At 49.9% G+C, this 16,307-nt stretch overlaps 1 protein-coding gene across 1 annotated transcript in view; it reads left to right on the top strand.

Annotated features, from left to right (window-relative positions):
* Positions 1–15,929, top strand: part of LOC146861012 (bestrophin-1-like) — a 304,635-nt gene extending 288,706 nt beyond the window's left edge. Inside the window, exons 13-14 of the mRNA XM_085644975.1 lie at positions 8,211–8,362; positions 14,801–15,929. Of these exons, the coding sequence (XP_085501101.1) occupies positions 8,211–8,362; positions 14,801–15,923 (1,275 nt within the window). The 3' untranslated portion in view covers positions 15,924–15,929. The remainder of the gene's footprint in view (positions 1–8,210; positions 8,363–14,800) is intronic.
* The last annotated feature ends 378 nt before the right edge of the window (positions 15,930–16,307 follow it).

Raw genomic sequence — 16,307 nt, 5'->3', positions numbered from 1 at the left:
CTCTGCTATGCTGAGCTACTGCCTACAGCGTCCAGACCGTTGTATATTTGGGGTCCCCTCACGACATATTTATTATCACACCCGCAGATATAGTAGACCTTCACTTACACGACTGCCCGGATTCTGCGCTGCTGCCTCCACTGGGTCGAACTACTTGGGCGATGGGATGTGGGGACTCGGTTGGGTGGGGGATGTCCTGGGTCTCGCTTTGGTCCGGCAGGCCGGCGCTCCTGTAGATAGCCGCTGGTCCCTTAGAGAGAGCGCGCCCCACTCCGCTGGTACGGGTGGGCGGTGGGACTGGGGTCCTCCCTCATGCCTATTTCGACACCTAAGGTGCTACCACTGTGACTATGATGTACTATATTCCTCAAGAATGGCGTGAAAGGCTACCGCGCATTGCGGATCCAACCTATGCACAAATTTGTACTGGTTTATTAGGTTAATGACAAATGCACATTACATGACGTATAATATGTTGCAGCCCCGTTGAATATCATACTACCGCATTGATGACCACTGTGACGCTGCCGGCCCCCGTTGGGGTTGTAGGCGGACAGCTGTGTATTTCACCATCATCAAGTTCATATGCTACGCTGCCGGCCAGTTGCTGGTTGTAGGCACAGGGGCTGTGTACTGCTTATTTCAGACTGAATAAAGGTTTTGAAAAAAAAAAAAAAAAAATTGCATTGAGTGTCCGTGCAATTTCGAATCCCCGGATGATTGCCTAGCTTTAAATAGGTCGTCTCATCACTGACATGTTGACTAACTTTCATCTCATAGTATGCAGTGTCCATGATGACAAGATCGCCGCCCTTGTCCGCTGTTTGAAAAGTCACAGAAGTATAGTTCGCAAGCTCTTTGATGATGTGATGCTCATGCTTGTTTATGTTGGTCTTGGTTCGAGAACTCCTTTGCAGTTTATTCAAGTCTTGTTTGACTAGGATCTCAAAAGTATCCAAAATTTTATGTGATACTGGTACCATATATGTGCTGGAAGGTTTAAACTCCTTGAACTATGTTGCCTCCCTGTTTGTAGCTTGATCTGTGTAATCTGTTGGAGAAGGGACTATATTTGAAAAGAAATGGCGGAGTCTGAGCGTACGCATAAACTTGAAGAGGCATATTTCCGTTTCAAAGTTGTTGCTGTGATATGTGGGCACGAAAGATGTGCCTTTATTCAGAACCTGGAGTTGACATGTTCCTCCTGTTGTGCTTTAACATTGTGTATTCTAATTTCCTTACTTTCACAGTTCCCCTGAAGAAGGGATCTTGTATCCCGAAATGCATTGGGACAGACAACAAGGATATTTACGTCTACTTTCTGAGTTTATGTACAATGTTTTGTATACAGTGTTCACAACTGTTTAGCATACTCACGAAATTGTAATAGAAAGTATGCAGTGAAATTTTTTTCCTATTGAATGGAAAATGTATTTTGGTTTTTGAGTAAAAAATTTTAATGAGGAATACATTGCATGATTTTGCGAGAATTAATTGAGCAAACTGAGTTTTGCATTTTGCTGTGCGGGCAGGGGCAAGTGACTACTCACACTTGCTTTATCTTGTTGTTTACAGCATAGAGGACAGGAACCTCTTTCCCACCCAGCACGCTTTGGTTTTGATATTCAAACGGTCTATAAATCACACAACCAGGTGTGCCCAGGTCAAACCATTATTTACTTTTCAGGTTATGGTGACAAGTCATTCAGGATCAAACTGGGAGAGAAAGTTGACGGAGGCACCAAAATAAAAGTGCCCGCATTAGTGAATTAGATAAGTAATAAAGTTGTTTGCAAATCGGGCAGACTTGAACTTGTAAAGACACGATGTATAAGTATTTTTCAAGGTATGGAAGACTGCATGGATTTGTGCTTGCTGCAGGCAATGTTTGTTTTGATGTCAGAGAAATCAACCGTAAATCATGGCCCAGCAGACCATAAAACATGCACACTGTTGGACTTGGCCCTGCTTGCAGGGTCATCCCGAACATTTTCGCCTTCCCCCCCTACCCTTTTTGCCGTATGTGCGTGATTGAATGCTGCGCAATGGTGTGCAGAGGTTTATTTTCACCAGTGGGGGAAATGTCACTTTTAAAAATGGACGCCATTGCTGTGTGCTTTATGCCGCCTGCCTGCGGTAGGTTGGCGGTCTAGTGTTCGAAGTGATAGGGTGCCCTACACCTTCCCCACAGTGACAGTTGGGACTGGAACTGCCAGGAGCCTTCTAGAAGGTTATGGCCCTTTCTGGTAGGTGGGGTGAGGGGGGTATTTATAGGGGGGCTGTGCCTCCATGTGCTCAGACTGAGCGGGGACTTGATTGAAAGGGGACACTCCGCCAGGAGGTACCGCCGCAAGGGCCTATGTGCTGGCCCCTGAGCCCATCTGTACCCCTCTGTTGTCCACAGGGCTAGTGAGAGCCCATTGCTGGTGTGAAGACTGCCCTGCCAGGAGGAGTGCCACCTTATGGGGGTTGAGCGTTCCTAGGAACTGCTGTCCTATATTGATGAGTGCCCACTGACTGCTGATCTTGCCCAGCATTGCCTGCCTGCTCTCCTGCCCCAGCGCCTCGTGAGCGATATCATCTGTTTGCCTGCACTCCAAGGAGGTGAGGAGCGTGGGCGCTACTCCCTCGGGTGGGACCTTGGGATTGTAAGCCATCTAGCGCCTCGTGAGCGCTGCCTCCAGCCCCTGCCCAGGAGAAGAAGGTACATGGGTCCTGCAGCGCTGTGCTGCCAGAGTGCTATATTCGCATTGACTGTGCTGTGCTTGCTGTCTAGCGCCTCGTGAGCGCTACAACTGTGCCCAGAAGGAAGTGAGGAGCGTGGACACTATTTCCTACATTGCCAGGAGAGAGGCGCTATCTGATTGTCCCTGGAGCGTTACATTTTACCCAGGACTTTTCCAGCCTGTTGCAGGAAGAAAGGAGCTAGCGCCTGCAGCACGGTGCTGCCCAAGGCGCTACAAGGAAACCCCGGCGTGTGAGGTTCCCTCCTGCCTGCTTGTTAAAAGCGGGAGCCCACCCCTCATGATGCAGCTCGCTCGTGGCTGCTCCACGCCACATTGATGTTTTTAAAAACAGCGGGTGCCCACCCCACGTTATTAGGCACTTTGACTTCTTGGAATTAAGCGGGTGCCCACCCCGCAGTTGTGCCGGTACGTGGGTGCCTACCCCACGCTTTATGCTTAATTGAACCAGCGGGAGCCCACCCCGTGGTCCTTATGCTAATTTCGCGGGAGCCTACCCCGCGTTGATGCCTTCCTAGCGGGTGCCCACCCCGCACTTCTGTACTGCCCAGGAATCACCTTCCCCTTGCGGCGACCCGGAAGGGGAAGGAGTGACCCGGAAGCCAGGTGGGAGCCTACCCCACGCTGGCCCAGCCCACAAGAGTCGACGGGGACTTTGCTCCGAGGTGGGGGCTCCCCGGAGGCGGAGGAGAGCCCCGAGTGCTGCCGCCTGAGGAGAAGGCTGCCGGAGTCCATGCGGGGCTCTCGCGTGTGAGGAGAGCCCCTCGTGTTGCCGCATCAGCAGCCCCGGAGGAGTCTGCCAGAGAGGCCCGGGTGAAGTCCGAAGTCGTCCCAAGTAGCGTGGTCAAGAGGAGGGGCCGCCCGCCAGCGCCTGGATCTGCCTGCAAGCCCCGGTGAGGGGGGCTCAGTCCTCTAGTGGTTGAGGGCTGTCGGGGCACATTGCCAGTGCCCGCCTCCTGTGCCAGTGCTCCATTTGTCCTCAGCGGCACCGCATTTGCGGGCCACTGCAACAATTGGGCAGGTTTGAATTTAGTAGCCCCGGAGTGGGGTTCCTAGTGACTTGTGGGCCTCATTGTACCCAGCTGCCCCGCTGGACAGTGGGCAGCTGCGACATGTTGGGCAACATTGTTCTGGAGTCCCAGTGGGGGCCCCGGAGACACAGCAGTGCCAGTTCTTCGTTTTGGGCAAGTGCTTGTTTTCAGGTTGCCTGACTCCCAGCTGCCCTGCAAGAGAGCAGGCAGCTGCAACGCCTTGGGGGCATTGTATTCCTCAGGAGAAGAGAGAGAGGAGTGAGAGACACTCCTGCCCGGCCCCAGCGCTTTGCGCACTCTTGCTTTGCTGTTTTTGTAGCAAGCCCTGATTATTGCCTAATGAGATGCCCCATGTACTTATGTTGAGGCTGATGTGATGCATACTGGGTGTCCATGCCTGACCTACTAGGGATATGCCATAATGTATGTATAGTGTGTTCCATGCTTACATTGCTAATGATTTCTGCCTCATGCTAATAGGATTATGCCCCAGGTCGTGTTGTAGTGCTAAGGTTATGCCTGCGCTAAGGTGTTATGCATAATGTGAGTCATGCCTATTGGAAGTATTGCCTCTGTGCTAAATGTGGTTCTATGCCCTATGTTTACATGTTTTATGCCCCAGGCTCAGGATGTGTGCCTAATGTTATGTAGGAGTTGGTTTATACTTCATGCCTACTGCATTCATGCTAATGATATTGCATCTACGCCTCAGATTCATGCCTACTGAGGCCTGATACTAGTGTGCTGATACCTGATAATGAGACTTATGCTGAGCTACTGAGTAGGCCTCAGGTGATGCAGAAGAGATTTATATGTTACGCCTAATGAGCTCCTGCCAACCAGATGCCACAGGCTAATGTGTTTATATGCATAAAGGTACTGTTGATGTCCTAATGTGCTTAATGTGCTTTTATGCCTAATGCAATGTGAGGATGCTTTATGTTCCTACCTAATGCTAATGTTAATGTTTTCCCCCTCAGGCTTACATTTTTGGAGTGCTGCCTAGTGGGCTATGCCTCATGCTGCTGATGAGGTTTATGCCTTTTGTTAGGCCTAATGTGACTTATGCCTATTTTTATGCATAGTGTGATGGTATACCCAATGTTGCATTCTATGCCAATGCTAATATGATTATGCAATTTGCATTTCTATGCCTAACCGGATGTTTTCATTCCAGACCTACGGCAAAGGTGATCTATGCCGGAGTCTCAAGTTATAATGCTTTATGTTCCTGCCTGATTACGGTTTCAGGACCTATGCTAATGATGATGCCTTATGTTTAGGCCTGATATTTATAGCAATGTCGCCCACTACCTGGAATTGCTAGTAGGAAATGGATGTTACGCATTTCTTGATGGACTTACATTCATTCTCGGACTTATGATGGTTCTGGCACCGGCCTGATTGGCCCTGCCTTGTAAATAGTGCCCCTGTGAATGGTTACCCGGTGCCGGCTGGCACGGTAGATATGTACCTGTGTTTGCATCCTGATGTGTTTTTATAATACACAAGTTATTTTTCATGTACCCTGGCCTGTGTTTGCATCCTGATGTGTTTTTATAATACACAAGTTATTTTTCATGTTCCCTGGTGTGGAATCTCCTTTTGTGGTGTGCCCGGTGTGTCGCCTGTGAGTGTGTGCTGCGCAGATGCTCTACACAATGCTCCTGGTTTAGCCTTCCCGCTCCGCACCATGCTACCCCGTTTCTAACACCCACAAACAACAACAAAAAAAGCCCACACATTGAGCTATCAGAGCAGCCCATAGGGCACTGCATGATTGCCTTATAGGCCAGTCCCACCCTGAAGCCATTGATGAAGGTTATAGGCCTAATTGGTTATAACGAAAAGTTGCAAAACAAACCAGTAGGTTGATTGTGAAAAGCATATGGTAAAGTCAACAGGCATTTAAAGATATCTTTGTATTCCTCTGTATTAAAGCCTACAGCTTGTCATGTTATATGAAATCCCATTGACAACCTTTGTGGGGAAGTATTTCAGTGTTGATTACCACCTTGCAAACCCTATGTGTAAAGGATCTGCCCTGTAATAATGCTTGATAAAATCTCTTTGCAAGGCTGACAGGCTTAGATGCCTGCCAGGATCTAGAAATGTAAAAACAATATTTAGATGATACATTCATCCATCCATATATGAATATATATCTATATATTCAGAGGACCTTTGAGTGAACTCTCTTCAGCCATTGGTCAGTCTGAGTGTCATTAACACTTTGCTTCCTTCTATGACAGTGTACTGCATAGGGTAATGATTCAGTCCACAACAGTCATTGCTGTCTTGCCCTGTGAAAGACACCAGTTTCTGATCACATCTGCACATCAACTTGAAAATGTGTGTGCTTTAGGGTCAAGACTGGTTAGCCAGCCCTTTCTTTTTCTTCTTTTATAGCTCCTCTTTCATTTCTTTGCTACTTAACCGGATACTACAACTCTTAAGGCAGTGCTAACGAGACACTTGCTTATGCTCATTTTATCTGCAGTACACGCCTGGCCACATCCTCTCAAACAAGAGACGATTATGGAATGCTTTTGTCAATAGTGTATCATTGTTTTACCATTCCAAGATGGCCAACACTTTGGTTCTAAATGTGACAGCCATGCTGGACCTTAAAACAATTATAGGCTATGTGCCATATCTCTGTATGACAGACACCTGCGGCTATGTTTAATACATTATTGCAAGCATATGGCTGCTATGTTTAGACACAGTGATTTATTTTTTCTACTTTTATTCTGTTAATTTATCTTGCATATGATATTACGTTTGTGTTTGTTTTTTGTAGTTGTATCAAAGGGTGATTGCAAGAGAGTTGGATGAATGGATGCAGCAGTGCAAAGAGGAATGACAAAGTGAATGCACGAAGACTTAAGTGCCTAAACCCATCAATGACACAAAAGGCACTTTAATTTTTAAGTCAGACTTTTAAGCATTGACAAAGCGTGTTTATTGTTGTAGCATATGCTTGCCATAAAACAATTAAATAACCATAGCACTAGTTTGCATTGGCCAGACCTATCGGCTTTGCCCATGCTTGTTATTAGAGGGTCCTAGAAGACTGGAGATGGGTATGTAGTTGTTATTTGAGTGTGAGTTTGTGGTAGTTAGCTGTAAAGCAGAGAGATCCCAATGGGTATGGTTTGCGATCTGAGCACATAAAAAGGTGATAGAACGTGAGTGATGTGGTGTTGGAGAGAGCAAAAAGCAGGAACACTCATGAAAAAGGATGTAGGTGGGAATGTGAGTAGGGGGTTTGTTTTGTACGATTGAGATACCACTTGTTTTTTGGAGTGTGCAATTGTGATAAAGAATGGTAAACTTGTTTAGGATGAGTTTGTAATGGTAGGAGACGAAGCAGGCATGAGGTATAATATGTTATTAAGAGTGGTTGGAATGTTTGCTTGTTAAGAGTAAAGTGACCACTTACAGGTGCAAATGCTGTTTCCAGTTGAGGACTTTCGTTTGACAAGCTAAAACATTCTGGGTGTAGTAGCCTTGTTTTGCTTTGATTGGACGAATTTAACTTACAATCGTAAAACAAGGGTTGGCATGTGAAAATTCAGGACTGGAGATTGTCCATAATAATTTGGAGTGCAATGGTCACCATAGTTAAGAGGTCTGCGAAACCAACTGCACGTGAGCATTGATCAGCATGATGGAATGTGTGGCTGTTGGAATTGTGGTGTGGAGTTTTTCTGGCATGTAATGGATGTGAAAAAGTTTTTGTGTGCTGGTAGTTCTTGTGTCTGAGCAAGTATGGATTGACCAGGATGAGCAGGAGCAACTGAGTTGTGGTGCATCTAGCAGCTTTTCTCAATAATATACTGCAGGCGATATGGCTCAAGGCACTACCGGACCCAAAGAGGCTTCAAATAGCAGTTGTCACTTAGAAGCTTCCTATATTTTATCAGTCATTCACTATAGCCCAGAGGAGCAGATGCTCTCCAGCAGGTCAACAAAATGTGGTGGGGTATTAAAAGAAGATGTTTCAGACAACATTTCCTGAGTGTATAGGGAAGAAGATATGAAACAACATGAATGGAGCAGTAACAAGTGTGCAGCGATCAGCTTCTTCAGTGCCCCACCATGGTCGATAGAACATGCTCAGGCTTCTGAGAAAAGGTGGATTTTGGAGGAGGGGGGTAATAAACTTTAGGTTGAAATTCTGACCTGAAATGTAACATTTTAGTTCTGATGTAAGAGGTTATACATTCTGGGAGGCTCTGGTCCTGGCCTGAAAGAGGACATTCGGGTTCTAGCCTAAGTGTTGAAGTATTCTTTATAACCTGAGAGATTATGTTTTAGTTCTATCTGGAGGGGATAACATTTTGGTGCTGACCTGAGTTGGCATTCGTGTTCTGAACTCAATGATGGTGCCCTTGCCCTAGAAAAGATATTCAGTTTCTGATCCCTGCAGGTGTCACTTCTAGCTGTGGATGAAATGCACCAGAACCTGCCTGTTTTGGAGAAGGATATATACTGGAACGATTCAGACCCACAGCCACCATACACCGCTGCCACTGTGGAGTACAAGCGGCCCTCGTTCCTAGGCTCCACCTTCGATATTAGGTAAGGACTATCCTGCAAAAATATGGGGTCCGGGTCCCTACTGTGGACAACAGTGGCTTCGCACCAGGGCCAACTGAAAGATGAAGCAAGTTAACGCCTTCAATTCTGTGGTATTTCATGGGTGGAAGAAGGGTTGGAGTTGAGATTACTCCGCCCTATTCCACCCTAGTTGTTCAGCACCCACTGCAGTTCCTCAGTCTAACCCCATTGCTCTTTCTGTATTTCTCCCCTGGTAATGCAGTGGCAGGGATTAAAGAGGCAGATCTCAATCTCCCATTGCTTTTCTCTACATATTTCTCCTAGTATGACAATGGGATTTGGTGCGCCAAAGCAGTTCCTCAAGTTAACCTCATAGCTTTCACCTTTACTGTCTAGTCAGTGTCTGCCCGCACGTTGTCTGCATGTGCTGACGACATGTGTTGATTCATGCCTTTCCACGTACTACCTTCTAATTATACACCGGCCTGACCACAAGTTGATCCAGTGCAAACAACATTCAATGCTTATAAACCACTGAAAACAAAATGAGGCAACCCTTACATCGCTTTGCATTTTGCTCAAAGGAGCCAGTACATGACCCCATGCATTAAGAGACCAGCCTATACCCCCAGGGGTGTAGCTTAGTCAATGAAATTTAGGAGGTGTGAGTCTCAAATTTCCCAACTAAAAAAACAGTCGGCTACATGGTGAAATGGGGGGTGGGGGGGTGACCAAGGTTAGGGGTGGACTTTTTCTATGAGGAACAGGGTCAGTGCTAACTTGCACTAGGTGAGCCTCTGTCTAGAGTGGCACAGTGGGTGAAGAATGATGGGTTGAAAGGCTACCCAGAGCGATTACCACTGGTTAGACTATTTGGAAGCATTCATTTCATCACCTTTTGGGTTTTTGATTGCCAGTAGTATGCCTGAAAACTTTAGACTAGCACAGATTTCCAAGCCTACTACTGCCTAGGTTTCCAAAAAGTAGTAAACTTGCACCCATTCTAGGGGTACTTTTATGAGTGCAGATATACTACTTTTTTGATAAACTGATTACTATATATATTTTATATCTTGATTCAAAAAATGAACAAGTTGAAGCCTCTAAGTGAAACAGTAATGATGAAAAACAGATACAGCAGACCAACCTAGACCAAAGAAACAAACCAAGAATCCATTTGAGTGGTTTCACGCACCAAACATTCCCACTGAAGCTGCGCCCCTGCCCGTCCCAACTGGGCCAGGGATTTCTTACTTGGAACTCATGACTATGGACACAGGCAACAAAATGGTCTGGAGTCCCTGCCCCGGCATCACTTATTTTAAATGTATTTTTACTCCATGCACTCTTCTTCATCTCTGCTACAAGTAGCTTTAATGGTAGACTTGTCAAATCAGTGCATCAATCAAACATTTGTAGAGCGCACTACATACCCGTGAGGGTCTCAAGGCGCTGGGTGGGGGGGGCCAATACTGATGGAACAGCCAGGTCTTGAGTAGCCTCCTGAAGGTCAGCAGGTCTTGGGCTTGTCGTAGTCTCAGTGGGAGGGTGTTCCAGGTCTTGGCGGCGAGGTGGGAGAAGGATCTCCCGACGGTGGTTGTTCTTCGGATGCGCGGGACGGTGGCGAGTGCGAGGTCGGCGGAGCTGGCGGTTGGGGATGTAGAAGGAAAGTCGTCTGTTGAGGTAGGCTGGGCCGGTCTTGTGGAGTGCCTTGTGTGTGTGTGGATGAGGAGCTTGAAGGATATCCTCTTGTTGACGGGCAGCCAGTGCAGGTTTCTCAGGTGGGGGGTGATGTGGCCGTGGCAGGGTACGTCTAGGATCAGTCGTGCCGAGGCGTTTTGGATGCGTTGCAGTCGTTTGATGAGCTTGGTCCGGGCTCCCGCGTAGAGGGCGTTTCCGTAGTCGAGTCTGCTGCTGACGAGGGCCTGGGTGACTGTTCTTCTTGTATCTGTCACGATCCACCTGTAGATCTTGCGGAGGATGTTGAAGCAGGAGGAGGAGCAGACGGCGTTGACTTGCTTGGTCATGGAGAGCGTTGAGTCGAGGATGATTCCCAGGTTGTGTGCGTGGTCGGTGGGTGTCGGGCTGCCCCCAGTGCCGTCGGCCACCAGGAGTTGTCCCAGGCTGAAGGGTTGGAGCCGAGGATAAGGACCTCCGTTTTGTCCGTGTTCAGCTTCAGTCGGCTCATCTTCATCCAGTCGGCAACGGCCTTCATTCCTTCGTGGAGGCTGGCTTTGGCAGTGATGGGGTCCTTGGTGAGGTAGAGGATCAGTTGAGTGTCATCGGCGTAGGAGATTATGTTGAGGTCGTGCTGTCGGGCGACGTGTGCGAGCGGGGCCATATAAATGTTGAATAGTGTCGGGCTGAGGGAGGATCCCTGGGGTACGCCGCAGATGATCTCGGAGGCTTTGGATCGGAATGGGGGAAGGCGGACGCTCTGGGTTCTGCCGGAGAGGAAGGAGGTGGTCCATTCCAGGGCTTTGTCTCGGATCTCTACGGCGTGGAGGCGTGCGCGTAGTGTGCGGGGGCAGACGGTGTCGAAGGCGGCGGAGAGGTCCAGGAGGATGAGGGCTGCGGTCTCTCTGTTGTCCAGCAGGGTCCTGAAGTCGTCGGTGACGGCGAGGAGGGCGGTCTCGGTGCTGTGGTTGCTGCGGAACCCTGACTGGAAAGGGTCCAGGATTCTGTTTTCTTCGAGGTATCGGGTTAGCTGTCTGTTGACGATCTTCTCGATGACCTTGGCCGGGAACGGGAGCAGAGAGATGGGCCAGATGTTCTTGAGGTTTCTAGGGTCTGCCTTGGGTTTTTTGAGTAGGGCGTTGATCTCGGCGTGTTTCCAGCTCTCTGGGAAGGTCGCGGTCTCGAGGGAGAGATTGACGACGTTGCGCAGGTGGGGTGCGATGGAGCTGCTGGCTTTGTGGAAGATGTGGTGCAGGAATGGGTCTGACGGGGAGCCGGAGTGGATTGTGCTCATGGTCTTGATGGTGTCATCGATGCTCACGCTGGTCCAGGCTAGCAGGGGGTCGTGGTCGATGGTGTGCGGAGAGTCTGTTGTGTTGCGGTCTGTTGGGGCTGTCTGGGTGTTGAAGCTGTCGTGGATGTCTGCTATCTTGCGGTGGAAAAAAGTGGCGAGAGTCGCACAGGGCTTGCGACGGCGGGATATCGTTGGTGTTGGAGCTGAGGTTGGAGAGTTCCTTCACGATGCTGAAGAGCTCCTTGCTATTGTGTGCGTTGTTGTCAAGGCGGTCTTTGAAGGAGGTCCTCTTGGCAGTCTTGATGAGGTGATGGTGGTTGCGGGTGGCGTCCTTGTGGGCTGCGTCGCTGTCCGGAGTCTGTTTGCTGTGCCATTTCTTCTCTAGTTTCCGGCAGGCTCGTTCGGAGGCTAGGAGTTCTGGGGTGAACCAGCTGGCCCTCTTGCTGGTGGCTCTGTTGGGGGGGGTTTCTTCAGCGGGGCGAGGGTGTTGGCACAGCCGTCGATTCTGAGGCTGTGGGCAGCGTCGTCGGTGTTGGAGGGTTCGGTGGGTGGGCTGAGAGCGAGGTTTGCGTGTAGTTGGTCTTCGGTGATTTTTCTCCAGCAGCGGCAAGGGATCTGTTGGGTGCGGTGGTGTGTGGTGGGTTTCTGGAAGGAGAAGTGGATGCAGCGGTGGTTGGTCCAGAGGAGTTCTGTGGTGGCGAGGTTATCGATCAGGGTTGTCGAGTTGCTGTCGTTGTTGTTCTCAAAGTGAAAGTTCAGGTCTCCGAGGACGATGTAGTCAGTGGAGGTTAGGGCGTGCGTGCTGCTGAAGTTGGCGATAGAGTCGCTGAACTGGGGTCGAGGACCAGGGGGGTCTGTAGACGAGAGTGCCTCTGAGGGTGGAGTTGGGGTCTGTGTGGATCTGGAAATGCATGTGTTCGGCAGTGCTGAGAGTGTAGTCGGTGCTGGTCGAGACCCTGAAGCTGTTCTTGTGGACAATGGCGATTCCTCCTCCTACTCCGTTGGTGCGGTCTCTGCGGGTGATATTGTAGCCGTCTGGGATGGCTATGGCGATGTGGGGGTGTGGAGGAGTCGTTCATCCAGGTCTCTGTCAGGAAGGCAACATCCGGGGATGATGTGTCGAGCAGGTCCCAGAGCTTGACGGCGTTTGTGAGTGCGGAGCGGGTGTTCAGTAGGAGGCATCGGAGGTGGTTGAGGTCTTTCTTGGCGGGTTGTTAGGCGGCTCTGAGGCTGGTGTAGCTGCAGTTCTGGCAGGTGAAGGGACCGTGTGTGCGTTTCGGGGCGGCCTTGAAGCAGGTGTGGGTCCGTCCGGGGTTGAGAGCGTGGAGTGTGCTGGCATCGTAGCGGTGGTGGTCGTCGTGGCGGGTGCGAGGACCAGGGGTTCTGGAGCTGGGCGCGGACGGCCTTGCCTTAGGTGCGCCTTCGGCGCGCCCACTGTGCGGCCGCGCAGCAGCCGCCATATATGGGGATGTGGGAGGGAGGAGCAGCTGGGAGGCGGGAGGCAGGGGCAGCGAATGGGCAGTGAGGGGGGCGGGGCCGCAGGGGACACAGCGGTGGGAACAGGAGCGGCGAGGGCACTGAAGGCAACCGGGCACCATCAGGGGCAGCGAGGGGGAACAGAAGGCAAAAGAGGGCACAGAATGAAGGGGCAACGAGGGGAGCAGAAGGCAAGAAAACGGGCACAAATCAGGGGCAGCGAGGGGGAACAGAAGGCAAAAGAGGGCACAGAATGAAGGGGCAACGAGGGAAACAGAAGGCAAGCAAAACGGGCACAGATAAGAATGCAGGCACAGGGGGGAGACAGGCAACAGCGGTCACAGACACCAGACGACAGTATGGGCAGTACAGGGAAAGACAGACAGACAGCGACAGTGATACAAACCTAAGACCTACCACTGGCCACCAGGGATGAGGTGCAGGTGGTAGCCTGCTGGTGGAGGAGGGCCTCAACTTCTACAGAAGCGGCAGGACACACAGGCGGAGCTGTGTGGTGGGGGAGCGACCTACCAACAAGGTCAAGGGTCTCATGTGGGTAGGGCGCCATCTTTCTAATACTTGCCTTTACAAATCATTTTATTATGTGACTGATGGTCCAATGTGCTAAGCTTGAGTCACAAATAGAGGAGTACACGCAGGCAAATTAATTGGGTGGGCTGAACCATGGGTCTGTCTTGGCTCTAAGAGTCCATGCACGGCCTGAGCCATGTAAACATTTCACATGTACATTGTGAAACAAACAATGTGAAAATAAGATAAAACCTCTTCAAAATTCAAAAAAGTGTATTTCTTTAAAATGAAGATGTGTTTCACTTTAGTACAAGTATACAGATTATATCACTGCATAGAGAAACGTTTATTAAAAGTGATAGTTTTTAGAAACATTCATGGATTGGCTTCACCGACAATAAGTCATTAGAGGCAAGTCAGTAGTCATGTAAACTCTAAACGTGACCTAGATTCTTATTACAGATGAAACATTACATCTATTAAATCATATATAAGGTGCATGTACGGTGCACATCCTTAACTCACGCATTTAAAAGTGTGCTCATATGTTATAGTAAAGAAAAAGGAGGCTTTGTGAAATAAAACGTGTTCCTAGGATTACACAATTTGGACCAGCAGGTAAGTCAGTATTGATTCCAGGTTATCTGGTTTCACATTTTGAAATTCAGCCACTAGATGGGCATCTCTCTCACTGTTTATAATCAAAGCTTATTGTTTGGTCTCCCATTCTTGGCTCAAGGCAAGAAAAACAGACAGCATAGCCTACTCAGGACGCCCAGACCCAACAGTCAAGCCAAGAATGCATTTAGGGGTGTAGTGAAGCTACGTCCATATATACCTACAGCCCAAGAAGCCATCGATCCTACTGCTAGGCCCAGGCCCTCTCTGTGTGATATAACAAAAACCTTGAGATGCGTGTTGGGGTCAATTAAGTCGAGCCAGAGTCTTTAGTTACTCAGGGCAAGGGGCTGGATATACCCACACCATGGAGGGGCACTTTTAGGAGATCTGAAAATGTAATTCAAATCCTTGGCTGACCACTTAAACCACTGGGAATACATTTTGTTGCATGTCTGTACGGCGTTTCCTTCACGGTGATGCGTGTGCGCTAACTAATGCACCGAATTCAGGGAATCTGTGTTTGACCTCATGGATAGGGGGTTCAAATCCCGGCAGGTCCAGTCCGCCTTTGATCCTTCTGAGGTCGATAAATGAGTACCATTGAGTTGGGTAACAATAACCATGTTATTTTAGATCCATCATACCCTTCAGGGTGAACATGCTACTTACAGATAGATTCGCGCCGTGCTTGAAATGGAAAAATAGAACTGCAGGTACTCTCCTGTCTCCGAGTGCGGGTTACAGGGTGATGGCATGACAGTCATGGTACATGCTTCTTTGTTTTAATTGCTTGTTTTAATTGCTTGTGTCTCGGTGCATGTGGTATTGCAATAGCTAAAACGCAAATGTCTTCCTTGCAGCATGCAGAAGGAGGAAATGGAGTTCCAGCCGCTGGAGCAGATCAAGGAGCACGAGGAGGCCAACCACTCGACGCCCTTCCTCGGGCACCTCGGCCGCTTCCTGGGAGTGCAGTCCCCCAGCTTTTCCCGCTCCAGTTCCAAGATGAACCTGCTGCTGCGGCGTCGGCACGGGGCCCTGCCCCACTTCCCCCAGTACCTCTACAAGGACGTGCCCTGCTACGGCGTAGGCAACGGTGGCGTGACCAACGGCCCGTCGTCGGCCCCGGCGCGCGCAGAAACGTATGAAGGGTTGGACGCCGATACACGTGACTTTGACGCCTTCATGTCCACGCCGTTCTACGAGAGGCCTGGTTTCTACAGTGCCCCACAGACACCAATCAACTCTGCACCCCTGATTTTCCCGCCAAGGCGCCATGGGTGCAGAAAAACTCCCACGCTTGCCAGCATATCCAAGGACAGTCCCGCAGACATGTCCCCCACCGCAAACAGCGAAAAAGACCAGAGCCCCTTAGGATCCGGGGCTAAGGAGAACTGTACCTGGATAACAGAGAAAAGCACCACGCAAGACAGTGCGGCAGTGCCAGTAGAAGACAATAATATCGGTGCCAAAGACGCCCAACCCCCACCCGTTACCAACCCGCGGTTCCCACCGCACGAAGAGCTTGCAAGCCCGGAGAGGCTGGGAGGCCCACAGCTGTGTCTGTCCCCGAAGAGGGGCCTTGTGGGCCGTCGGTACCTCAATCTGACACTGGAGAACCCGGAACTAACGCCCACCGTGATCCCCGATCACGCCAGTACCCATCACACCCCAAGTGCAATGACCCCCAGTACTAGTTCCGTCTTTTCCTTCTCCTTCTCGCCCGTGGCGTCCCCGTTGCTGCAGCGGACTCACTTTGCAAATACCAGCACGGTGTCACCTTTGGTTAGCCAAGGGCCCGGGGAGGTGCCCAGGGCACCCATCGCTGGCCACAGGAACGAGCGTGGAGCACCGTGCCATTCTCCCGAAGACTCTGGGGTCTCTCTGGCAGATGGAGACTATTCTGGCCTGATGGAGGTCATCATGGAGGCCGGCGAAAACCTGCCAGATGATGGGAAGGTGGACAGGTACAGCTCGGAATGCTAGACGAAGATCCGGGGCGAGGTATGACATACCCAAGAGGCTCTTTGGCACACACGTCGTGACTGTGCTTCACCCCCGCCTTCAAAAACAAAGTGGTACATTCCAGGTTACTGCAGGCCAGCAGCAGCATAGGACAGTCGTCCAGGCCAACAAAGAACTGGAATGACAGAAAAGGACCGAATGAGCTATGGAGCTGCATAAAGCCAACTCAAATGGTCTAGAGACTCCAGTAGCCACAAGAAAGGCGTTTGCAGAAGGCATGTCCTGAAATTAAAAAACAAACGACAAGGACAAGAAGTGGACTGCAGGAGGGCCCCCACCAACAATTTCTTCCCAGGAGAAACCTTTAATCACCAACGAGATAACTACAACCTTCCACTCCTTCAA

Source organism: Triturus cristatus, chromosome 3_1, assembly GCF_964204655.1.
Source record: "Triturus cristatus chromosome 3_1, aTriCri1.1, whole genome shotgun sequence".
Taxonomy (NCBI): Eukaryota; Metazoa; Chordata; class Amphibia; order Caudata; family Salamandridae; genus Triturus; species Triturus cristatus.
Note: the sequence above shows the minus strand (reverse complement) of the source record. Positions and strands in the feature narration are given on the sequence as shown.